The 27,362-nt window shown below is 38.8% G+C and overlaps 1 protein-coding gene across 11 annotated transcripts in view; it reads right to left on the bottom strand.

Annotated features, from left to right (window-relative positions):
• The window catches only part of PARD3B (par-3 family cell polarity regulator beta), a 1,165,226-nt gene that overhangs the window by 325,014 nt on the left and 812,850 nt on the right, over positions 1–27,362 (bottom strand). For 8 of the 11 annotated variants that reach the window (XM_049888916.1, XM_049888913.1, XM_049888919.1 and 5 more), the window contains one exon: positions 9,466–9,507. The exons of the other annotated variants lie outside the window; for them this stretch is intronic. In XM_049888916.1, the coding sequence (XP_049744873.1) occupies positions 9,466–9,507 (42 nt within the window). The remainder of the gene's footprint in view (positions 1–9,465; positions 9,508–27,362) is intronic. 11 annotated transcript variants of the gene reach the window in all.

The raw sequence follows: 27,362 nt of genomic DNA, 5'->3' as shown, positions 1-27,362 counted from the left end.
GGAAGAAGGTCCTAGTCATTGGTCTTCCACTGATCTAGATACTTCTCAGCACAGGGATCCAGGTCCAAAGGACACTCTGCTGTTAGCACTACTTTCTTGTCAGTAGGAGGTCCCCCCCTTCTCTCCTTTCTTCTCTCTTTCATATCTCAAAAGAGATTGACTTAAAACAAAGCCTAATCTTGTAGATTGAGTCCTACCTCATTAACATAACTGTCTCTAATGCTGCCTCTTTAACATCATAGAGGTAGGGTTTTAACACACAGGAAAATCACAACAGAGACAAAATGGTGAACAATCACATAATGCTGGGAATCATGGCCCAGCCAAGTTGAGACATATTTTTTGGGGACACAAGTCAATTCATGACATGCCATTTATCTTGTGGACATGAAGCAGGTGGCAAGCAGGGCAGTAGAGAACTGCCATACAGGTGAAGAGGTGCCACTACAAAATGCAGTTTTAAAACACTTAAAAACTACTCCCTCAGTCTTCTAGATAGGAAGTCCATTTCAACACAGTAGGACACAGAAAGTCTTTCCCAGAGGATTGTTTGGAATTGGACCTCAGTGCCTGTGACTCAGTCTTGGATTCCTCCCCCTGTGCTACAGCGAAGAACCCCTGTTCATTCCATGCAAGCAGGTGGTTAGGATGATGCAGAATCTTTCTCTTTCATCATGAGAAAACAGTCTATACAGGAGTGGTTCATAGAGAGTGATTAAGGAAGAGAGGCTGTGGAGCAACCCAACACCTCCTTTTCTGCCACTTATTCTTAAGTAATTAACCTCTCTGTGCCTCAGTTCCCTTACCTGTAAAACGAGGATGATAAAGCAAGCTCAGATGAGTGCCTAGCACATAAGAAGTATTCCTAAAGAATTGGGGAAAATTGTCAGTATTGCTTTTGTGCCACCTCTAAACATTTGAATGAGTGAAGACCTAGCAGAATCATTTTATTCAGTTCATCACTGCATTCTTAATTATGGCCAGCTGAAAAGGAATTCATAAAGAAATACTATTCTTTCTTTTGTATTAAAAAAAATAGCTTTTTTCCCCCCAAATGACCCCTTACAACTTTTTTTTTCTTTTGAAATAAGGCATATATCCATCTGTTCAGCACATATAGAGGCTATTCTTAGGAAGATTAATAGTGGAGTCTTGGTTGCCCTTCCCCTCAGGCTATAATCATTTAATTAGTCTGAGATTTCATCGGCAATGTTTGAACTTCCCACTCTAGCATTAAAACCTTGCAATAAAAGAATGCCTTAATCTAGAAGACCAGTAATTGGATCTTCCATTATTGATGAAATGGCTTCCAATACATCTTTATTAAAAAATAAGAAATTATTTTGGGGAAGGTATTCAGTTTCAGAAACACGGCAAGTTTTTCTCCCAGCTAGAGCTGTAGAGCTGTATAATTAACAAATACTTATGCTAAATTAACAATAAATAATGTATTAATTTGTACATTTCAATAACATCAATGGTCCTCAAGGCACTTAGTGAAAATTAATTAAGTTAGCACTCCTCCCTCTAAAATAAAGGAACTGTACCCAGTAGTAAATTGGGGATGAAAATGATTGCAAAGGTATCCAGGGGTTGCAGCATGGAACTTGAGAAGGCCGGGAATTTGTCAAGATAGCTTGCTTTCATTGTCAGTTTGGCCTTGTCTTATTATGAGGAATGAACTTGGGTAAATACAATACAAATGCTTTACTTGCCTCATGGGGAGTTGTGATGGGAAATTAATAGCCTTAAAACTCTTTGAATGAAAAATTATTGTAAATTCCAAGTAGGAAGTCATAACACCACTTTATGCAGCAACACGTCCTACTCCATCTTTTCATTTAGATTACACTTACTGAAAAATCTTTATTTTTATTTTTTAGTAGATTCCCTAGAGGCAAAATGTCTTATGTGCTTTAATAGATATCATTGCCAATCCTTTAGCCCACAAAAAATTCCCTGTAATACTCAAATGTACAATTTCCCAAATTATGTTATCTGCTTTAACTGTGTCCATAATGAGCCTAATTATCTTCTTGCCTATTTAAGTATTCCAAATATTGATCATTATCCCAAGCTCATCGCGGTGCCCCTTTCCCTATTTATTAGCACAGGGCATAACGTAATCTGGTTTATACATTGTCTGCTGTCATTTGTATCTCACTTATTTTACTGGCAATTTCCAAGCTCTCCAGGAGTAGAATTTTTTTGTTTTTTCAGTCTTATAAATCCTAGGGTCTATATTTATCATTTTCTGAAATTCATGCCAACATGTTCAATAATGAACTTATCATTAAGATTCATGCATTTGCATAATCTCCCCTTCCGTCTCCAACAGTGTATATTTTAAAGTGAAAACATCCAGAGAAAATATGAGAAGATTATGTGAATGTACACAACAGATGCTTTGCATACGAGTATGGGCAGGACCCTCCAAGTTAGCTTCAAATGTTTGCCAAATGTTGCTATACATTTTAATTTTCTTTACTTGTCTTTACCTTCTTTCATAAACCAAAAGTCAAAATCTTATGTCATCTTTAGTTTTCTTTCCTGGCCTGAAATTATGTCTAACAAATTTATAGAATAGTGAATTCATGCCACCAGGAGTATTCTCCTGACACTTTTCTTTCTTTTTCTCTTCTTCTCTATTTTACAGACAAGAAAATAGACTCTGTGGTTCTTCTCAGTAGATAAAGTATTAAAAACAAAAACAACAACAAAAAAAACTTAGCCATATCTTTGGGCTGATTCTGTTAAGGCAACTGAAGGCAGCTCAGGCAATCTCATTCCCGGCAGTCTGGTTCGTTTGAATTTTTGTTTCCCTCTCTCTACCTTATCAGGGAAACTCTACTGGCTAAACAAAAGTTTGCACTCAAGATAATAATGGGTTAAAAAATTTAATAAACAATACTGTTTTCTGAAAGAGAAGGGGGATAAAGGCAAACTACTGCATAGGGTCTTCTTGGCTGTAATCTTTACAGAAGCAGACCATCAGGCTTTTCTTCTGTGCTGCTACTGGGTGGATTTGAACTGCCAACTTTTAGGTTAGTAAAACCCCCAAAACCAAACCCACTACCACTGAGTCGATGCCAATTCACAGCGACCCTATAGGACAGAGTAGATCTGCCCCATAGGGTTTCCAAGGATGGGCTGGTGGATTCAAACTGCCGACCTTCTGGTTAGTAACAAAGCTCTTAACCACTGTGCCACTGGGGCCCGAGTGCAAACTGTTTGTGCCACCAAGGGAACATGAAAGGTAGCTATTTAAAGAAAAATGCCACCTTTATTATTTAGCTAGGAAAAACAAACAAAAACAAAATTCATTTGTGAGTCAAATAAACTGACTAAAATGGCAAATTTGCTACCTGTAAAATAGAATCAATAAATGTCACCTACCATAGTTTTTTTTTTTTTTTTTTTTTACCATTTTCTTAGTCTTGTGTATCTTTGTATCCTCAGCACAGAGAAGTACTAAATAAATATTTGTTAAAGGAATAAACAAACGTGAAGGTTAAGGGTAGTTACAATACTTGGATATCCCTTCTCCAATGCTATGAAGTTAAACAAAGTTTTACCCGGAGAAACACTCCACGATTGCTTCGCTTCCTCAAAGCCACATACAGCTTCCTGTTCTTTGTTAACACAACTCTCAGGCTCAGTTTTTCACTTTCAGGGATTTAATAATTTCTCCCCTCCCTATAATTATTCATTCATCTTCCACTATATTTTGCCTTTCTTTTTATACTAGCCCTTCCTTTTGCTTAAGTTCGTTCTTAGTAATATTAACCTTTTCTGCCACTTCCACCTCCTTAAGTGTACTTTAGTCTTATTTTTAGCCACTGACAAGAACATTCTTATTTGCTTTCCAGCTCCTCCTTGTATATCTTGGTAACAGGTTTTTCAAACAGACTGCTCCAATGATTGTTTTTTTTCCTCTTTCCTTTTACCATTTACTCTGTATTGCTTGCCTCAACAGCACATCGTTCTTCCGCTTCTTCTTGTTAGCAGCTTACATCTTTGCAGAGGTTGTAGACTACAGAATTCTCAAAATATAAAGAATTCTAATAAGTTTCTTAAAAACATTAGCATAACTAAGGGGTCAAATTGTGATGAATTTCTTAGAGGCACATGAAAGCATTTTTTTTTTGTGGTAATTTTTTTTTTTTTATTGTGCTTTAAGTGAAAGTTTACAATTCAAGTCATTTTCTCATACAAAAACTTATACGCACATTGTTACGTGACCCTAGTTGCCCTCCCTAAAATATGACATCACATGCCTCTCCACCCTATGTTTCCCGTGTCCATTCAGCCAGCTTCTGTCCCCCTCTGCCCCTTCATCTTTCCTCTGGACTGGAGCTGCCCACTTACTCTCATGTATCTACTTGAGTTAAGAAGCACAGTCCTCACCAGTATCATTTTATGTCTTACAGTCCAATCTAATCTTTGTCTGAGGAGTTGGATTCAGGAATGGTTTTAGTTTTGGGCTAACAGAGAGTCCAGGGGACATGTCTTCTGGGGTCCCTTCAGTCTCAGGCCATTAAGTCTGGTCTTTTTACTAGAATTTTAGTTTGGCACCCAACTTTTCTCCTACTGTATGAGGGACTCTCTATTGTGTTCCCTATCAGGGTGGTCTTTGGTGGTAGCTGGGCATCATCTAGTTCTTTCACTTTCAGTTGGAGCCTCTGGTTTATGCAGCCCTTTCTGTTTCTTGGGTTCATATTTTCCTTGTGTCTTTGGTGTTCTTCATTTTCCTTTGCTCCAGGTGGGTTGGGACCAATTGATGCATCTTAGATGGCCCCTTGCTAGATTTTAAGACCCGAGACATCATCACCAAAGAGGGATGCAGAACATTTTCTTAATAAATTTTGTTGTGCCAATTGACCTAGATGTCCCCTGAAACCACGGTCACCAGGCTTCCACCCCTGCTACTCTGTCCCTCGAAGTGTTTGGTTGTATTCAGGAAACTTCTTAACTTTTGGTTTAGTCTAGTTGTGCTGACTTCCCCTGTATTGTATTGGCCCTCCCTTCACCTAAAATAATCTTGTCTATTATCTAGTTTGAGAATATCCCTCTTCTTCCCTCCCAACTCTCGTAACCATCAAAGAATGTTTTCTTCTGTGTTTAAATCTTTTCTTAAGTTCTTATAATAGTGGTTTCATACATTATTTGTCCTTTTGCAACTGACTAATTTCATTCTGCATAATGCCTTCCAGATTCACCCATGTTATGAGATGTTTCTTGGATTCATCATTGTTTTTTATCATTGTGTAGTATTCCGTTGTGCGAATATACCACAATTTGTTTATCCATTCATCTGTTGATGGGCACCTAGGTTGTTTCCATCTTTTTGTTATTGTGAACAGTGCTGCAATGAACATGGATGTGCATATATCTACTAGTGTGAGGGCTCTTATATCTCTAGGATATATTCCAAGGAGTGGGACTGCTGGATCATATGGTAGTTCTATTTCCAGCTTTTTAAGGAAGTGTCAAATTGATTTCCAAAGTGGTTGTACCATTTTACGTTCCTGCCAGCAGTGTACAAATGTTCGTCTCTCCACAACCTCTCCAACATTTATTATTTTGTGTTTTTTGGATTAATGCTAGCTTTGTTGGGCTTGTTGGGGTGAGATGATATCTCATTGTAGTTTTGATTTGCATTTCTCTACTGGTTAATGATTGTGAGCATTTCCTTATGTATCTGTTAGCCCCCTGAATGTGTTCTTTGGTGAAGTGCCTGTTATATCCTTTGCCCATTTCTTAAGAATCAAGAAATCTTCTGTCTTTTTGTTGTTGAGGTTTTTCAGTATTTTGTAGATTTTAGAGATTGGACGCTGATCAGATTTGTCGTAGCCAAAGATTTTTCCCAGTCTGTAGGCTGTCTTCTTACTCTTTTGGTGAAGTCTTTGGATAAGCATAAGTGTTTGATTTTTAGGAGCTCCCAGTTACCTAGTTTCTCTTCTGGTATTTGTGCATTATTAGTAAAGTTTTGTATACTGTTTATGTCATGTGTTATGGCTCCTAGTGTTGTCCCTGTTTTTTCCTCCAGAATCTTTATTATTTCAGATTTTATATTTAGGTCTCTGATCCATTTTGAGTTAGTTTTTGTGCATGGTGTGAAGTATAGGTCTTGTTTCACTTTTTTGCAGATGGTTTATCCAGTTATGGCCAGCACCATGTGTTAAAGAGACTCTCTTTTCCCCAATTAATGGACTTTGGGCCTTTGTCAACTATCAGCTGCTCCTAAGCAGATGAATTTATGTCTGGATTCTCAATTCTGTTCCATTGGTTTATGTATCTCTTGTTGTACCAGTACCGTGCAGTTTTGACTACTGTGGTGGTATAATAGTTTTTTGTAAATTCCCTAAACTTCTGTTTATCTGGGAATGTCCTAATTTCACCACCATATTTGAGAGACAATTTTGCTGGATATACAATTCTTGGTTGGCAATTTCTTTTCTTCAAGGCCTTATATACGTCATCCCATTGCCTTCTTGTCTGCATGGTTTCTGATGAGTAGTCCAAGCTTAGTCTTATTGACTCTCCTTTGTAGGTGACTTTGTCTTTATCCCTAGCCACTCTTAAAATTCTCTATCTTTGGTTTTGGCAAGTTTGATTATGTCTTAGTGACTTTCTTTTGGGATCTACCTTGTGTGGGGTTTGATGAGCATCTTGGATAGATATCTTCGCATCTTTCATGATATCAAGGAAGTTTTCTGCCAACACATCTTCACCAATTCTCTCTGTATTTTCTGTTATCCACCCCTCCCCCCCATTCTGGTGTTCCAATCACTCATAGGTTATTCCTCTTGATAGAGTCCCACATAATTCTTAGGGTTTCTTCATTTTTTTTTTAATTCTTTTATCTGATTTTTCCTCAAATATGTTGGTGTCAAGTGCTTTATCTTTAATCTCACTAATTCTGACTTCCATTGTCTCAATTCTGCTCCTATGACTTTGTATTGTGTTGTCTAATTCTAAAATTTTATTGTTAATCTTCTGGATTTCTGTTTACTGTCTCTCTATGGATTCTTGCAGCCTATTAAATTTGTCATTATGCTCTTCTCTAATCTTCTTAAGTTCCTCTATTGCTTTGTCTGTGAGCTCCTTGGCTTGTTCTGCATTTTGCCTGATCTCCTGAAGAGTTCTTTATATTAATCTTTTGTATTCTACCTCCAGTAATTTCAGGAAGTTCTCTTCATCCGGAAGATTTCTTGATTCTTTTTGTTTTGGGAGCTTGCTAAAGCCATCATGGTCTACCTCTTTATGTGATTTGATATTGACTATTGTCTCTAAGCCATCAATACATTATTGTATTTATTTATTTTATGTTGCTTACTGTGTCCTAGCTTGTTTTGTTTTGCTTTGCTATACCCAAACAGGGTGCTTATATGAGGTAGTTTGACTATTGGTACCTTTGAAACCCTAATGTCCTGTCACCACATTGTTAGAGCTGTTATTAGGCATGTGAGTCCAGGAGTCTGTTTACTTGTATGGATTCAGCTCAGGTGTCCAGGTAGCTGGTCACCAAGTGTGTGGTGCAGACTCTCACCTCCAGTTCTATACAGGCTGGGGTGATTCATATACACACATGTATCTGGCTGTAGTAGGGGTTCACACGCTGAGCATGGAAGGGGGCTGACAGCCACCCCTGAGTGTCTGTTAGGAAAGCATGCCCCTGTTACCTAGAGCCCGTAGGTGGGTGCGTTTTGCAGCTGGACTATAGGTACCCAGTACTGTTGGCTGTAAGGACTAGGAGGCACCACTTATTCTTGGACCCCTGTCACAGGTGGCTAGGTGGTGTGGGTGGAGCCACCAGTCCCCAGGGTCCCAATGTGGGTAGATGAGGACTCTGCTTAACAGGCAAAGCAGTGTCCAAAGTCACGGACCTGCCTCTTGAAGGTATTCTTATGTGATGTTCTGTAGATGGGCACCTGTATTTTTTAGGCTCAAACGTCATTTGTTACTTTATAAATTTCTCCTCTTTTTATAACTGATTGTGCTTGAACAACAACAACAAAAAGCCCCCAAACGATCAATTATTGAGTTGTTTATGGATCTGACAGAAAGTGAGATTCTTCAGTCTGATGTTAATATGAACAACAATCTACTAATAGATATACTTTAAGCAAAGTTTCAATATAATATTAAAATTTCAAGCAAAAATCAAGTCGGCTATCAACAAATGTTTACGGAACACTTTTTGTGGCTCAGAACTCTGCTTTGTCCTAAGAGGAGTAATGTTGTTGTTGTTAGATGTTGCTGAGTCAGTTCCAACCCACAGTGACCCTACGTACAGCAGAACAAAACACTTCCTGGTCCTGCACCATCCTCACATTCATTGCTATGTTTGAGCCCATTGTTGCAACCACTGTGTCAATACATCCCGTTGACAGAAATAATAGGAAAAGTGTAACATTTCCCTGCTGCTTTATAATTTTCAAAGTTCTTTCCTGTACAAACAGGGGGATCACATCATGTACAACTGATCTTATACAAATTCAGCTGTGTAAGAGAGAGCTATAAAAGAGAGGGAGGGAGAAAGGGTGGGAAAAAAATAAACGATAAGAGCAATTTCATTCACCATCCTTCTCAGTGAGAGTGTGCCCCAGAGTGTGTGTTAAGGAGATAGTAGAGGTTAGAGAAATGAACTGTTCCCTATGGGTCTCTGCCTGCCTCTTGTGCTGTGAGCATCTTACAACACTGAATGTGATTCTTATGTTACAATATTTATATATTTCATGTGTTACCACCATTAAACGCAAGCCACCTACTTCATCTGCTGCTCAACTGAAGAAACAACTATCTCTTTTTAAACAATAATGTTTTCTCTGTTTTAAGGCAAACATAGGGGTTTTCCAACGGTATTTTGTATTGTGTGATTTCCCATTACACCATGACTTGAGAACTCATCCCTGGGAGGAATGCCATCATGCCACATCCCATGTAAACCTCAGACTCTCCTCTGACTTACTCTTTTAAGATCCCTGAGTTTGCGGACAAAGAAATGTTGGCTTATTCACTTGGCAAAGGTACTCAATGGTACGCGAGGCTTTCCTGATCTGGGCAATCCTCTAGTCAACGCTCTTCCTACTTTCTTTGCTGCCTCTGAGTTAAAAGATAAGGCACTTACTGTCCTCAAAGAATTTAAAATCCAGGTGCAAATGCAAGATGGCCACAGATGAAGTGATAATGTAGAGTATCATTTATCATTTATGAAGGATTCATTGGAGGGCAGTACAGTCTTCCAAACTGTAGAAAGTAAAAATGTTTGCATGGATTCCTAGCTTTGGCCAGAACCACATTTCCAATGGGAGTCATGTCTCCATCTCCCTCCACCAATTAATTGCCTCTTTAGCATCCACCATTATTTTAATCTTTAAAGAAATATATCATTAATTCAGCTTTGGAGTCCAACTGGTGGGACTCATATCCCAGCTCCAACCCATGTACTTGCTGTGTTACCTTGGGTGAGGCTTGTACCTCCCTGTGTCTCAATTCTCTCATCTGTAAAACAGAGATAATGACAGTACCTACTTAATAGTGTTGTTGTTGTTGTTAGGTATTATTGAGTTGTAGTTAGAAGATTATATGGTACAAAGCTTTGAACGTAATGCTTGACACACAGTAAATATTCAGTAAATGTTAGCTCTTGCCAGTATATCTTCTTTGATAAACAATGCTTACACCATTTAGGAAGATTCTCTACAATCAAAAAGATGCCAAGAGGATTCCCGTTTCCATATCCATACATTGTGGGTCTGGGTTATCACTACCTGTTAATTTCTGCCCTTTATTCAAGAATCTTTTCTTTTTCTTGTCTAAGGCTCCTCATCATTTCTCAAATCATCTTCTACCTCCTTCACTTTTATCATTAGCCAAAATAGGCTTGTTTCTTACAGAGATTTTTTTTTATAAAGAAATAAAATAACTTAATGATAGTAACCATGTGTGGGACACAAGAGCTGGTTAGTTTCTTTTATCAGCCAAGCAACTCTTCTCTCTTAGACCAACCCAAGGCACAATCAACAAAATAACAAACCAGACACGGAAACGGACTTTAGGGTCATTGGTCAACAGTGACTCTGCAAATGGTGGAGCTAAGAATGCTAACATACAGCATTGTAAGCGGCTGGGGAAGTTTAGGCTTACGGGATTCCAGAGAAAAGACAGCACACTGTGATCTCATGTCTCTGCATAAGGCTTCAGGAATCAAATGGAATTTGTCCCTGAAGATGGGTCCTATGTAGATAGGAAAAGTGGGAGGTGAACAGGTACTCCAAAAAGGAGGAAAAGCCATGTGTCTACTGGATAGTGAGGATATAAGGCAGCATGGAGTGACTAGCAAGGAAAAACAACTGTGCCAAATATTGGTGGGAAATAACCATAGGTATAGACAATAAAAGGAACCCTGGTGGTGCAATGGTTAAGTGCTCAGCTGCTAACTGAAAGATTGGTAGTTTGAACCTTCCAGTGGCTCCTTGAGAAAAAGACCTGGTGATCTCTCTCCCTAAAGACTACAGCCAAGAAAACCCTTTGGGGCAGTTCTATTCTGTCACATGTGGTTGCTATGAGTAAGAATTGACGCGGCAGCAGCCAATAATAACAACATAGAGGATAAAAGTCCCTGGATGGCACGAACAGTTTGTGCTCTATTACTAACTGAAAGGTTGGCAAAGCCAAGAAAAACCTATGAAGCTCAATTCAACTCTTTAATCCATGGGGTTGCCATGAGTCAGAATGGGTTTGATGGGTATAGGTTTGGTTTTTGGTTTATAGAGCATAAAGGGGACAGTGGTGGTTCAGTAGTAGAATTTTCACCTTCCATGTGAGAGACCTGGGTTCGATTCCTGGTCAATGCACCCTATGTAAAGCCAAAACCCATCTGTCAGTGGTGGCTTGCATGTTGCTATGATGCTGAACAGGTCTCAGCTGAGATTCTAGACTAAGATAGACTAGAAGGAGAGGCCTGGTGATTTACTTCTGAAAATCACCCAGTGAAAATCCTGTGGATCACAACCATCTGATCTGTAACTAATCATGGGGATGGCACAGAACCAGGCAGGCAGTGTTCTCTTCCATCGTGCATGGGGTTGCCATGAGTCAGGGGCCAACTTAATGACAACTAACAACAATAACACAGAGGATAAAATGAGATATAAAGGGCCTTGAAATCTGACTAAGAAGGAAAGACTCAATGCAGGGGGCAAAGAAAGCCTTTCAAAGTTTTTCACCAGAGGAATGGATTGATAATATTGGAATTTTGAGAAAAGATTGTACGGAAGAAGTATACAGCATAAGTTAAAGCAAGAAAGACTGTTGTATTTCATAGCAATAGAACACACTGCTAATAAAATACCTTGTGCTTGACTTTCTTCTTCTGTTAAAATTTCAGTTTCAGCCTTTTATGAAATAATTTATTTTTACAAAAAGTGTTTTTAGTGGGGTTACTCATACGTCCTCTCAGTGAACAGAACTACTTTTGCCAGAACCTTCTTTGAGAAGGTAGGAAAGGCTGCAGAAACATGCCCTAATCTACTTGGGTGGCAAGAGGCATTCATGGTTGTGTCTCTGAGAGTGGCTAAAAGAGGGGGCACTGCCTTCCACCCTGAAGCTTCCTCCTGGCATGGCTTAATTGTGGCTGCCATGGCCAGGTCTTATGTTATCTCCTCTTAAGTACATTTTACTATATTTTGTAATATATAATGATTAATGGGCAGTAAAACTAATAACATGGGGACATACAAAATAAATGAGGTGGCAAATATGAAAAGGAAGCCCCACTTAATGTTGTTGTGAAATCTGACAACACACTGAAGTTTCCCTATAACTCAACCCAGGAGTCCTTGCCAGCAGGAAACAAGGTTACAGGAAGGTGGTATTTCTATTAATAACTGCCCCCTGGGGAAGTCCATGATCAATCTTGCACAGAAATTTTTGCTGGATTGTGATGAAATGTCAAGGTGCATGAAAACATTGCTTTACTCCATTACAGGGAAAATCATGGAGAAACCAGGAAGAACATCACAACTCTATAGTTATCTTAATCTATTTCTTTTCACTCCCCTCAGGATTGATAACCATTCTTTTTTTCCTACCCAGTATCCATCAGTCCATCTGGAATGGGCACTTTGATTTTCCTGGGAGTGGTATGTCTGCCCAGTTCTCACTCAGAAATGTGCCTATGACCCAGGTATAAACAATCATTGAATTTCTTCCCCCTGGTTGGTTCAGGGATAGGCCATTGGCCTACACTGGCCTAATTAGAGCTAACTCCCATGTGTCTGTCAGTTTATTGCATTGTGGGGGCTTGTGTGTTGCTGTGATTCTGGAAGCTGTGCCACTGGGACTCAAATACCAGCAGAGTCACCTATGGCGGACGTGTTTCAGCTGAGCTTCCAGACTAAGAAAGATTAGGAAGAAGGACCCGGTAACTACTTCTGAAAAGAATTAGCCAGTGAAAACCTTATGAACAGCAGTGGAACATTGTCTGATAGTAGTGCCAGAAGATGAGCCTCTCAGGTTAGAAGTCACTCAAAATATGACTGTGGAAGAGCTGCCTCCTCAAAGTAGAGTTGACCTTAATGACATGGATGGAAACAAGCTTTTGGGACCTTTATTTGCTGATGTGGCACAAATAAAAATGAGAAGAAACAGCTGCAAACATCCATTAATAATTGGAACCTGGAATGTACAAAGTATGAATCTAGGAAAATTGGAAATCATCAAAAATGAAATGTAACGCATAAACATCAGTGCACGAGGTACTAGTGAGTTGAAGTGGACTGGTGTTGGCCATTTTGAATTGGACAATCATATGGTCTACTATGCCAGGAATAACAACTGGAAGAGAAATGGCATTGCATTCAACATCAAAAAGAACATCTGAAAATCTATCCTGAAGTACAATATTGTCAGTGATAGGATAATATCCATACGCCTACAAGGAAGACCAGTTAATAAAACTATTATTCAAATATATGTACCAACCACCAAGGCCAAAGATGAAGAAATTGAAGATTTTTACCAACTTCTGCAGTCTGAAATTGATCGAACATGCAATCAGGATGCACTGATAATTACTGGTGATTGGAATGCAAAAGTTGGAAACAAAGAAGGATCGGTAGTTGGAAAATATGGCCTTGGTGATAGAAATGATGCCAAAGATCGCATGATTGAATTTTACAAGAGCAATGACTTCTTCATTACAAAAATCTTTTTTCACCAACATAAATGGTGACTGTACATGTGGACCTCGCCAGATGAAATACACAGGAATCAAATCGACTACGTATGTGGAAAGAGATGATGGAAAAGCTCAATATCATCAGTCAGAACAAGGCTAGTGGCAGACTGCAGATAAGACCATCAATTACTCATATGCAAGTTCAAATTGAAACTGAGGAAAATTAGAACAAGTCCACGAGAGCTAAAGTACGACCTTGAATATATCCCACCTGAATTTAGAGATCATCTCAAGAACCAAACGGATTTGATGTGTTGAATACTGATGACTAAAGACCAGACGAGTTGTGGAATGACATCAAGGACATCATGTATGAAGAAAGCAAGAGGTCATTAAAACGACAGGAGAGAAAGAAAAGACCAAAATGAATGTCAGAAGAGACTCTGAAACTTGCTCTTGATCGCTGAGTAGCTAAAGAAAAAGGAAAAAATGCTGAAGTAAAAGAGCTGAACAAGAGATTTCAAAGGGTGGCTCGAGAAGACAAAGTATTATAATGACAGTGCAGAGACCTGGAGACAGAAAAATAAAAGGTAAGAACACACTTAGCATTTCTCAAGCTGAAAGAACTGAAGAAAAAATTCAAGCCTCGAGTTGAAATACTGAAGGATTCTACGGGGAAAACATTAAACAACGCAAGAAGCACCAAAAGAAAATGGAAGGAATACACAGAGTCAACCATTTCAGGAAGTAGCATATGATTAAGAACCGATGGTACCGAAGGAAGAAGTCCAAGCTGCGTTGAAGGCACTGTTGAAAAACACGGTTCCAGGAACTGAAGGAATATCAGTTGAGATGTTTGAACAAATTGATGCAGTGCTGGAAGTGCTCGCTTGCCTATGCCAAGAAATTTGGAAGACAGCTACCTGGCCAACCAACTGGAAAAAAAAAAAAAAAAGGAAGAGATCCATATTTATGCTTATTCCCAAGAAAGGTGATCCAACTGGATGAAGAAATTATTAAACAATATCACTAATATCACATGCCAGCAAAATTTTGCTGAAGATCATTCAAAAGTGGCTGCAGCAGTATATTGACAGGGAACTGCTTGAAATTCAAGCCAAATTCAGAAGAGGATGTGAAACCAGGGATATCATTGCTGATGTCAGATGGATCCTAGCTGAAAGCAGAGAATATCAAAAAGATATTTGCCTGTGTTTTATTGATTATGCAAAGGCATTTGACTATGTGGATCATACCAAATTGTGGATAACATTGCAGAGAATGGGAATTCCGGAACAATTAATTGTGCTCATGAGGAATTTGTACATGGATCTAGAAGCAGTCATTTGAACAGAACAAGGAGATGCTGTGTGGCTTAAAGTCAGGAAAGACGTGGGTCAGGGTTATATCCTTTCACCATACCTATTCAATCTGTATGCTGAGCAAATAATCCCAGAAGCTGGACTATATGAAGAACAACAGGGCATCAGAATTGGAGGAAGACTCATTAACAACCTGCAATATGCAGAAGACACAACCTTGCTTGCTGAAAGTGAAAAGGACTTGAAGCACTTATTGATGAAGATCAAAGACCACAGCATTCAGGATGAATTATACCTCAACATAAAGAAAACAAAAATCCTCACAACTGGGCCAATAAGCAACATGATAAACAGGAGATTGAGGCTGTCAAGGATTCATTTTACTTGGATTCACAATCAACACCCATGGGACCAGCGGTCAAGAAATCAAAAGACGCATTGCATTGAGCAAATTGGCTGCAAAAGATCTCTTTAGAGTGTTGAAAATCAAGGATGTCACCTTGAGGACTAAAGTGTGCCTGACTCAAGCCATGCTGTTTTCAATTGCTTCATATGCATGCAAAAGCTGAGCAATGAATACGTAAGACCAAAGAAGAACTGATGCCTTTGAATTGTGGTGTTGGAGAAGGATACTGAATATACCATGGACTGACAAAAGAACAAACAAATCTGTTTTGGAAGAATTACAACCAGGATGCTCCTTAGAAGCAAGGATGGCGAGACTATGTCTCACATACTTTGGACATGTTATCAGAAGGGATTAGCACCTGGGGAAGGGTATCATACTTGGTAAAGCAAAGGGTCAGTGAAAAAGAGGAAGACCCTCAATGAGATGGACTGACACAGTGGCTGCAAAATGGGTTCAAGCATAGCAACTACTGGGAGGATGGTGCAGGACCAGGCAGTGTTTCATGCTATTGTTCATAGGTCACTATGAGTCAGAATTGACTTGACAGCACCTAACAACAACAACAACTAGTGGAGTTACCAGGAAAAAATTATCTTCTTTGGAACTGGTTAACAGGAGGATAAGCCTGAAGCCACTGACAGCCATCTTGCTTGTCCATAAGAATGAATTCCAAAGACAGGAACCAGAACTGACAGATGAAAAGAACTGGTTTGAGTACTGTTGACATTAATTGAGACCCTGGTAAAAGTTAATTACAGAAAATGGGCTTTTCTGCAGATTAAAGGGGTTTCCAAGGTCTTAGGAGACACAAATCATTTGGAATCCTGGATCTAACCCTAACCCTGACAGTACCTATATTTATGTGGGTGAGCCACCGAAATTTTCAGTTGCAAAAGGCAGTTTGAAATTGGTTTCTTTCACTTGTAACCTAAAAAGTATAAATTTAAGTAACATCCCACTTTCCAATCTCCTTATCCCCAGTCTTTAACCATCCTGTTGTTGTTATAGTTTACATCAAGTTGGCTCTGACTCACGGTGATCTTACATATAACAGAATGAAAGGTTGCCCAATCCTGTGCCATCTTCATGATCATTGGTATGTTTGAGTCCATTGTTGAGGCTACTGCGTCAGTCCATCTCATTGAGGGTTTCCCTCACTTTCACTGATCATCTACTTAACCAGGAACATCATGTTTGGTAAAGTAGAGGGTCTTTAACCATAAAAATCCATATTACTACCAGTTATTTCTACTTAGGTCAGAAACTTGGGGAGCAGGAAAGATTGTTCCACCTGACATAATGTCTAGTTGGTAAAGAGCTCATAAGTACAGAGCTGATCACAGCAGTGAGAAACGTGTCTGACACCAGCGCATAGATGGATTGACATGCTCTAGTCTATTCCCAACTGGCTGTGTGGGGAATACATTTCCCAAAAGTTGAGAAGTTCTAATAATTGATCTACTCAGCTTGTCATCCTGATCCCTCTGTGAAAAGGGGACCATCCTCCAGATCATTACTAACAACTACAGACATACTACTAATTGCTACATATTTTAGAAAAATACAATCGCTTTCCAAAAGAGAAATAAAATCAATTCTTGCTATGGTTGACCAGGGGTTGAAATAGCCTATCCACAATCATACTAATTAAACATATTTTTCTGGACTTTAGAGATATAATAATAAACCTGGAATTACTTTTAAGGGTCCTATTGTTCCCATAATATTCCTATGGCTGCTAAATGGAAACTTCATAATTTTAAGGAGATAGTCCATTTCTGGAGGAGAATTTGTGTTGTATCAGCATGTAAACATCAGCATGTTCAAACTTTTCTTTCATGGAAACTTCTAGACAAACTAAATTAGGAACTTTTCTGTAAATTTACTGTAAGTAAATAATAAACTAAAAGCAATTGAGTATGCTTAATAATAAAGATTTTGATGTGGATGGCATATTTGGTGTAGTAGAAAAAGTTCTGTCTTGGAATTGGAAGACATGAGATCTAGACAAGTCATTTAACCTCTCTGGACTTCAGTTTCTTCATTAGTAAAAGTGAAATAGTGAAAAAATAATATTGATGATAGTGACAAAAAATAACAGCAGCTATCTGTACCAGGCATATTCTGAGTATTTTCACAATATATTAACTCATTTAATTATGACCTAGATACTATTACTATCCACATTTTATGGTTGAAGAAATTGAGACACATAGAGATTAAGAAATTTGTTCAAGTTTATAGTAATGCCAATCTCATGGGTTTTTGTTATGATCAGATGAAATTACACATGTATGAGAAAGCAGTAAAGCTGCAATGTCCTGCAACAACATATATATGTCATATGTTGCATCATGGATTGAATTGTACCCTCCAAAATGTTCTGTTAAAGTCCTAACCTCTATACCTGTAAATACATCCCGATTTGGAAATAGGGGTTTTCTTTTGTTATGTTAATGAGGTCATCCTGGAGTAGGGTGGATCCTTAACCACATCACTTCTTATAAAAAGAGCAGAATAGGCACAAACACACGGGGAGGCCCCATGTGAAGATGGAGGCAGACAGGGGTGGGTTATGTAATAGGCAAGGTAAGCATGGTGTTTACCTTACTTACCAGATCATCTGTAGTGAACAATTTGACAACAGATTAGTAAGTAAGCAAAAGTAAGCCCACACTTACCTTATTTACTGTGTCATCTACCTCTTTCAGGGATTTTAAACTTTAAAAGAAGCTTTGATTCTGTAGGAAGGTGCTGTGGGGTTGGTAGAGACATGTGAAGTACCAGCAGAGATACCAGTCATACCTAGAAGCAGTCTTTGCTGTAGTGAAAAAATGTCAAATTGTTTACTACTGATGATCTGGTAAGCAAGGTAAGCACTGTGTTTACCTTGCCTACTGGATAATCTGTCCCTGGAGGCAGATGCAGCTACAAGCCCGGGAATGCCAAGGATTTCTGGCAGCTTCTAGAAGCTGAAAAAGACAAAGACTTCCCCCTGCAGCTGATACTGTCAATTTGGCCTTCTAGAGAAAATAAATTTCTGTTCTTTAAAACCAAACACTTTGTGGTGTTACTCATCAGCACTAGGTAACTAAGAAATATTACTATTAATGAAGAAATAAAAGGGGTTCTTCTTCACATTTTTCACAGACACTAGACTCAACTGATCAAAAGGAGACACAGAGCGGTGTCTCTTTGTGAACACCTGCTCTCAAGGGACATGCCATCTCTATGGAGACTCAAAACACAGAAATAAAAAGATCACAAAACAAGGTGATGCAGCACAACATCAAGTGCCAAGTGAGTGGTGGAAGTCAGGGGAGAGAAAGATGACTCTGGCCTGAAATGGACCCTTGAAGAAAGCCAGCATCAGAGAGACTAAGAGACGGCCCTGGAGACAGCATGGGAGAGAGGTGCCAGCAGAGGTCTCCTGAGGAGGCAGGAGTCTACCAATTTATCTACTGCAGAGCTTTCCTGTAGGGCTGAGGGGGTGGTGTAGAGATGAGATTGGAAAGACAGAATGGAAAAAAAGCCTGAGGAGGACCCTAGGAGTCAGATGAACAAGTTTATGATATGAGGCCTCTGGTGCCTGTAACCATTTCACCAAACACAGTACTCAAATATACTTATTTATTATTGTGGGATTCATTTGCTCAGTTTGCTTATGGCCTAAGGATCTAAAATTGGGATTGATGTTATGTTTTGGTCCAATAGCAATAATAACAACAAGACCCATTGCTGTCAATTCTAACTCATGGTGACTGCATGTATTCCAGGGTAGAACAGCCCTATAGGATTTTCTTGGCTATAACCATTTATGGAAGCAGCTCATCAGGCCGTTCTTTTGTAATGTGTTACGGAGTAGGACCACTCTATAGATTTCTTGGATGAAATGTTTTATGGAAGTAGATTGCTAGGCCTTTCTTTGCAGGGCCACTGGGTGGGTTCAAACCTCCAATCTTTCTTTAAGTTAGTAGTAGAGGGCAAACCACTTACACCGCCCACGACCTAATAACAAGAATAAAAAAATAGCTAATATTTATTAACTTAGAACTTACTTTGTGACAGGCTGTGTGCCAAATGCTTTTTCTCTTCCCAACAACTTCCTGATGGGTGCACTATTATAGATGTCAGCCTCCCAACACAGAAGCCCCAGTTCTGCCTCAAACCCTGTGGGGCCCTATTTTACTTTTAATAATTAATTTTAATAAAGATATAAAGACATGAGGCTTTTCTACAAAAGTGTTTATACCAATAAAAGAAAGGAACTCTTGGTTCACTGCTAAGACTCCCACACACACACAAAAAAGAGCTGTTTTTGTTCTTATTTGAAAATCAACTTTTGAGCAAACAATGTACCATATTTTTCTATTCCCTGCCTTGCTCTGGGTGAGAGTTTAGTAAAGAGCTTGTGATGCATCATTAAATAGTTTTTCTCATCATCTTATGACTGAGTTATTGGCACTAGATATAGCCATGGGGGGAAAAATAAATGTTTATGATGATTTAAAAGACCAATTATAAGCCTTTGCCTTATTCCTTACTCAGCATCCTGCATAGCCTGTAAAAATGGCAATGAAAAAAAAAAAAAAAAAAAAACTACTACATTTGAAATTTTAGCTGAGCAGAATGTCAGTTTTCAGTTACACTTAGAGAATAAAAAAACATTAGGATACCATTAACAGCTTCAGAGTAATGGAGGCAAAGCAGGATTGTTTTCTATTATTATTATTACTGCCATTAATGGGTCAGAGCCTTCCAAGGGAGTAAAGCTGGGGACAACCCAGACACTTTCAATAGAGCATTAACTCTTTCAGGTCAAAAGGGGCCCATTTAGTGGACTACAGCAGTCATTTAATAAATGATACCCTCATGGCCTCAAAGAATTTATCTTCTGTCTAAAGAGTCTCATGTACACATTTCTATTTTCTATCCCAAGAAATAGTCCAGTAAGAAAAAAGGTTAATTTGCAGTTAATTATTTAGGGAGGGAGGGAGTATTTTTTAAAGTTGAAAAACAAAAACAACCCGTCACCATACATCAGTCACTGTGTGCAAATCTGGGAAAGGGATAATGAGCCTCAGGAAGTAACAGAATTAAGATGAAAAATTAGAGGTGCAAGATGCAATGATTTTCTTTTCAGGGAAGTACTCGGTGAAATGATTTTTTATCCTCTTGTTCACTTTGTGCAGTTTATATGTGACTAAATACAGCTAATCCTATCTCTTTTTAAAAGTGAATGTCGGCTACTAGAATAATCTGCTTTCTTGATTTAATTGCATAGTTTAACCTCTGACATAACCTTTTAATTCACACCATGACAGCCAACCCAACTGAAAGTTTTTCTAGAAATCTGAGTAACTTCCCCAAGGTAACTGCTTTCCCTCTTGTGGGTTTAGAGGAGAGCATTCTGCTCAAGATGGTCAACTCCCCTCCCCCGCCCCACCTTCATGGTGGCTCTGGGTGGAGAGGGGAATTTATTTGAAAATCTAGTATGTTAAAAGTTTTGGACACATGGTTAATAAGAAGCAGTATGATATAGAATATTTAATAGATAATTTGGGTAGTGAAAGTGCTCAGCTTAATTTTGGTTCAAATAAGGTTGTAGAAAAAGAAAATCCTGTCAACATTTTGCTCTGTTTAGTGAAGGTTTAGATTTACAGACTTAGAAGGCTTTGGTTTTTACATAAGAGCAAACAACGACGTGGCTGTGTGGGACCTATACCAGATTGTATTTAGGCAATTCTTTAAAACAGATGAAAAAATTCCATTTTAATCCTGACTTATTTATCCCAAATTATTAAGAAAGTTTCTTCTATTTCAACAATTTAAATAGCATTATTTGGAGAGATGATTTAATTTCAACAATAAGAGATTTAAATTTTTTTTTTATGTTAAGTCTCTGAAATATGAAGAAGAGGTAAATATTAAGGGCCATCTTTTAAGTACCACTTGGGCTCTTAAAAATATCTGGCTCCTTAAAATGCAAGGACAGAAGTCTCTGGCCATAGGTAGTGCAAGGAATCTTATGTAGACTATTATCAAGCAAGAAAAGAAAGAAACCAGGAAGGCAAAATAACAAACCAAGTCCCGACATACATCATTTTGAACTGAATATCTTTGCGAAGAAATACAAAGTGAAGATAGGTGAGAAATATCCTTATTTGATATTTCTCTTTTGTCATAGTTGTTTTTATATAAATTATTTCAGTATGAATCTCTCCTTTCATAGCTTGCATTTTTCTCCAAAAGTGAAATAATTCCTTTGATAATGCTTACATAACCTCACTAATGCTGTATTCCAATTTTGCCACACGATTAAATAAAAAGAGGTCTAGGGGTTGAGAAGAGAAAATTTGTTTAAACAAGCATCTTTGATAATTAGAAAGCTGATGAGGAATTTTCTACACAGCAGACCAAAGCTACTGATATGTACAAGTTAAAACCAGGAAGCCACACAAATAGTATGAGTTTCTTTTTGTCCCCAAATCCTAATAAATGGCATTCTCACCTACTCATGCATTTCAGGGGTAAACTCATGTGTATTTCTTTTCTTCTTATTATTGAAAAATTGGCCCTTTAAAGTGTATACAAGCTGGATAGGAGTTAATCCTGGGTTATTTTAAGATGAAATGGTTTTGATGGTTGATACGAAACAGTTCCTTGTCCTCAGAGGACAGGCAATGGTGTCTTCGAGAAGTTAACCAGTGATGTTCTAGATAGTCTCCTTCCAGATCTTGTTGAAATCAGTCTATGATATAAAGCATATATTTCCACGGCTTAGGACAAAAAAGTGGTTATCTTGGTTTGTTATAATTCCAGAAATCAAGGCTGGGCCTGGGACTTTGGGACATGAACACCGGGGACCACATGTAGGATTGGTCTCCCAAGTTGGTCTCTGGCTCCATCTGGCTCTTTGGTTACCTTGTATCATGTGTCTCATTTCCAAAGAGTATTCAGTACCTGAGATGCTAGGAAACCAAACCAAACCTGTTGCGGTCGAGTCGATTCCGACTCATAGTGACCCTACAGGACAGAGTAGAACTGCCCCGTACAGTTTCCAAGAAGCACCTGGTGGATTCAAACTGCAGACCTTTTGGTGAGCAGCTGTAGCTCTTAACCACCACACCACCAGGGTAATAAATGTTAATTTAACGCGATGAACCCAAAGCCTTCTGTCTTTAGGCCTGTGCGTGCTTTCTTGCACCTGTCTTGCTATCCCATCATGGAATTCTATATCCTTGAAATGTTTATGACTTCATTTTATAGCTGCCTTTGCCCCTCCCCAGCAGTCCAGCAGCCACTATAATTTAGGAAGCCCTAAATATTGTTGCCATGGGTGACACGAGAGCATTGAGAATGGTGAAGCTCAACTAATAAAAAGGCTTTCACAGCGCTTCAGCCTTTGCTCATAAGTAAAGTTAAAATTTATGGCTTTTAAAATACTGGATCTGGAAGAGGGCAGGTTAAACGGCTGCTAGTAATAAAAGGAATCAATACACCACAGCATCTTGAAACAGCCAGCAAACTAAATAAACACTTCATCCAAATCCACTTGGCCCTGAATTAAAAGCACATAAAATACTGTATTTATTTAGTTTGTTCCCCATGCATCAGAGCTTGCTTCTCTACGTCTCAACCAAACTCTACCTAGGACAAGTATCCAATATTTGTTAGCCATGTGGCAATCAGAGGATGTGACAAGGCTCTGGGTAATTAAGTGTTAACCTTATCAGGGAACTACTTGCACACACACACACACACACACACACACACACACACACGGCAAACACAGCCTGGCCTGGGAAGACAACAGACTTTCTGATACTTATTTACAAAACTGACATTGGAATTTGATACCCTCTGGGAAATAATACCTTCCCTTAGGAAAAAAAGAAGAAAAAATGTTTTTCAATAGTTTCTTCCACGTCAAACTCTGAAACTTAATATAGATTCTAGAGTGAAAATTAAACCATTTGCAATAATGAACAAATTCACAAGTTTGAAAACCAAGTACAATTGTGAGTTACATTGAAAAGAAAAAAAAAAAAAAGTGAATTTTATAAGCGGGGCAAGTACAGATTATCACTTTGATGATTCCCCCGCCCCCACTTAAAATTATCCAAGGCACAAAAACACCACCAACATTTCTTTGGTGACAAATAGTTTATTAATCTGTTAATGTTATTTTTCTGTTCAAAAGTTCATGCAAGGAGAAAAAGAATAGTGACCGTATTTTGTCCTAAAGCCATTTTCCCCCTGGGAAGGTATTATATGAAAGCAATTTATGTCAGAGAAAGGCGACTGCTATTCATCCCTTCAGACAGAAGAAATCCTGACACAAAGGAAGTCTTTACCCTTCTGTAAGAGCTTATGGTTTAAAAATTTAAATGTATTTTTGCTTTTCACGGTTCAACACAAAGTATAGCTCTGAAATGAAAATAAGTGATCACAATTTATAGACGTCAAAGGTAAAATAGGGACATAGGCAGCTCCCAGGTTACGAACGAGTTCTGTTCCGAAGTCTGTCTTTAAGTGGAATTGCAGGTGATTTGGAACAGGTACATGTGATTCTTATTTAACATCAGTTAGTCAAATGTTTGTCTTATATATAGTATATATTTTACCTTTCTATGCATATAAAGGAGCCCTGGTGGCAGAGTGGTTAAGAGTTTGGCTGCTAACCAAAAGGCTGGCAGTTCGAGTATACCAGCAGCTCATGAGAAACCCTATGGGGCAGTTCTACTCTGTGCTATGTAGGCTGCTATGAGTTGGGATCACTCCAAGACAAAGGGTTTGGTTTTGGAATGCATATAAAACACTTTTGAAACATTTTCAAATACACTAAAACATCTTAAACATAATATAGTACATAATAATAATAACAATACTCCCTCAAAAAAACAAACCCACTGCTGTGGAGTTGCTTCTGACCCATAGCAACCCCATAAGGTTTCCAAGGTTGTAAATCTTTACATAAGCAGACTGCCACATCTTTCTCCCGAGGAGTGGCTGGTGGGTTTGAACTGCTGACCTTTTGATTAGCAGCCAGGTGCTTTAACCACTGCGCCACCAGGGCTCTTAAATAACGATACAGTAATAATAACAGTAACTACATACATACGGTACTATACAGCAGAGAGAGAGAGAGAGAACCTGTGTCTGTGTGTGTGTAAATATACCAAACAAAAAAAAACCAAACCCAGGGCTGTGGAGTCGATTCCGTCTCATAGTGACCCTATAGGACAGAGTAGAACTGCCCCATAGAGCTTCCAAGGAGCTCCAGGCAGATTTGAACTGCCGACCCTTTGGTTAGCAGGCATAGCACTTAACTACTACGCCACCAAGGTTTCCATGTAAGTATACAGTACCGTGGAAAAACATTAAAGAAACAGTTTAGATAGGGAGAAGGAAAAAAAAAAAAAAGCCAAATACAAAGTTACACACTCAAGGACACAGTGTTAATGGCAACCTAATCTGACTTAAAATGGTGAACAGCATGCTCCTTCCTCCAGTCGATGTACTGCTGAAGCTGAGCAATGTTTTCATGTACCCACTGCCGTCCAATCGATTCTGACTCATAGCGACTCCATAGGTTTTCCAAGGCTGTAAATCTCTGTAGAAACCAACTGCCACATCATTCTCCCTCAGAGCTGCTGGTGGTTTCCAACCATGGACTTTAAGTTAGCAGTTGATGGCTTTTAACCACTGCACCACCAGGGTTCCTCAAGCATCACAAAGTAGTGTGTGCATTTGTTATTATGAAACATTGTATTTACTCACATTTTTAATATAATAGACTGTTCTTAAGTATGAGTTGTCTGTAAATCGACCTTTATGACCTGGGGACTGTCTGTACTCTTTTTGTAGATTCAGGCTGTATTTGGGCTCCCTGGTGGGGATAACCTTGGATTTCAGAAATTCAGCTTCATGGTCAGACACATCAGAGAACTTACTTCCCAGAATCTACTTTTCTTTGGTCTGGCTTGACTCAACGAGAAAATGAGAAAAGTTCTCTAAGTAGAGGTTCCTGTCAGGGTAGCGATGCCCCTATCACTGAAGTGGGACTGGCTAAAACACTGAGAGCTGCCTCCCCACTCTTAGGACTCCTGCAGAGTATGAAGTGACTTAGAAGAAGCTTTTCAGTGTTAGGGGAAGATTCTAAAACTAGACTGAGGCAATTCTCAGATCTAAACTCCATTAAAAAATAAATAAATAAAAGTAGGATTTAAGGAGAAATTCTCTTCCAAATGATAATACATCCATTTAGTTTACTCTCTGTACAATTTGAAGGCTTATAAATGCTAATGTAAAATTATATCAAATATGATTAAGAAAGCAAACAAATTGAAAATATGGAAGACTATAAAAAAGAAAAACTAATATTCAATGAAATATATGAATAGGACAAGCCCTTCAAAATGGTTAGTTAACAATTAGAAGCAGTGATGATGACAGATTCACCAAGCCGTTGCTGTTGAGTTGATTCTGACTCATAGCGATCCTATAGGACAGAGTAGAACTTCTCCATAGGGTATCCAAGGCTGTAAGTCTTTATGGAGGCAGACTGCCACATCTTTCTCCTGCAGAACAGCTGGTAGGTTTGAACCGCTGCCTTTTGGTTTACACTGAGCACTTACCCACTGTGCCAGCAGGGTTCCTCTGACAGATACCCCACAGAGGTATAGTTACAGCACATATAAGTTATAGAAGCTATATTGTCACTGTTTCGGGATATGTGAATGTAACATGTCAGGAAGTAAAATATTCTAAAACGCAACCAGTATTGGAAGTAGAAGGATAGGCTACTTGGGCAACATCACCACTATTTAGGTAGTTCTTTTGAAAGCCAATATTGAATTTTGTGAAATAGTATAAATAAATAAGAGAATGGACAACCATTTTAGAAAGTTCAGCAGCTTCCTGAAGTGCTGCATTAGAATTAAATTCGAATTTCTTAAGGAATTAAGTAAGGAAAGTTTCTCATTCTCACTATTACAGGGGACTTACAGAAAAATTAAATTAATTAATTTGTCATGTAAGAGGTACAACTTAGCCTCATGAGCACTTGGCAATTGTTTTATTCATTTCTTATTTAGTCCCTAAAGCTTTTCCCACAGCTGCTGACTCAAAGCCTTCCATAACAGCATGTCCTACATTTTTGCATATTTTTCTTCATTCTCAAAACTTTTAAAAAGAAATCCCTTAATTTTCTCCTATTTCTTCTCAAAGGTGGTCCTATTTCTTTCTCAAAATCGTGCATGTCCTCTGACTTCTGTCCTTTGCCTTCTTTTAATGCTGAGTTAGGTGAACCCACAGTCCTCAACCAGGGAGTCTACTTTCTCCTTGGTCTCTGCACGTCCACCATATGGCTTCCAGCTCTAACGCTCACCCAGTGCTCCAAGACCACCAATCACCTTCCAATTGCCAAAACCAATAAACTTCTCTCTGTTTTCATTTTTGCTTGATCTCTCCACAGCACTCAATACCTTTGCTTAACCCTTCCTACTTGAAACCCTATCCTCCCTCTGCGTCCCGGCACTGTGCTACCTGGTTTTTCTCATCATATGTCTATTCCTTTTCAGCCTTCTTTACTGGCTCTCTTTCTTTCCCCTTTCTCTGAATGTAGGCCTTCTCCAAGGTTTAACCCTCAGCTCAATGCCATCTTTATTTATTCACATTCTCCCTCTGGGCGTCTGTTTCCAGGATTTTTGATCATCTGGTCAAATTATTCCTCAATGGCTCCCCATTGCTTTTGGAAGAAAGTCTAAACTCCTTATAGTGGTTTTAAAACCTTTCATGATCTAGCCTCTCTCACCCCTCTTCGTCCTTTGTTCTTACCCACATATTCCAAATTCTAGACATTTTGAACTAATTTCAGTACTACAAAGATGCCGGCTCCTTTGGGTATCGGCACATGCCATCTTTCTCTCTCAAATTATCTTCTCTCCTCTTCACCCTTATTTTCTTAGGCACTACTTCCATCAGAAAGCCTTTCCTAACCACCTCTATGTCAAAAAGAAACAGAGTTCTTCATTTCCCTTAGCACAATGCAATAACAACTAGCAGTTACTGAGTGCTGTGTGACAAGCGTTGTTCTAGACTCTCAGCAGTAATCACAAATTTAATCCTCACCATACCTCTGAGATGTAAGTGCTATTATCACTGTCTTTTATATGCGAGGAATCTCAGGCACAGAGAGATTAAGTACCTGGTTCAAGATTACACAGCTAGTAAGCAACAGAGCTGGGATCTGAACCCATGCTCTCCAGCTCCAGTTTCAGTGATCCAAGCTATCACATGATACAGCCATTCTAACGCAGCACTCACTATTCTGTAGTATATTTTTCTTTTTTTTTTTTTTTACTATACTGCTCTAGGTACTATACTATAAGCTTCTCAAGCAGGGACAAAGCCATGGTCATTTTTGCATCATTGCCCAGAA

The sequence above is a fragment of the Elephas maximus genome, chromosome 6 (genome assembly GCF_024166365.1).
Source record: "Elephas maximus indicus isolate mEleMax1 chromosome 6, mEleMax1 primary haplotype, whole genome shotgun sequence".
Classification (NCBI taxonomy): Eukaryota; Metazoa; Chordata; class Mammalia; order Proboscidea; family Elephantidae; genus Elephas; species Elephas maximus.
This window is presented reverse-complemented; position numbering and strand designations above follow the sequence as displayed.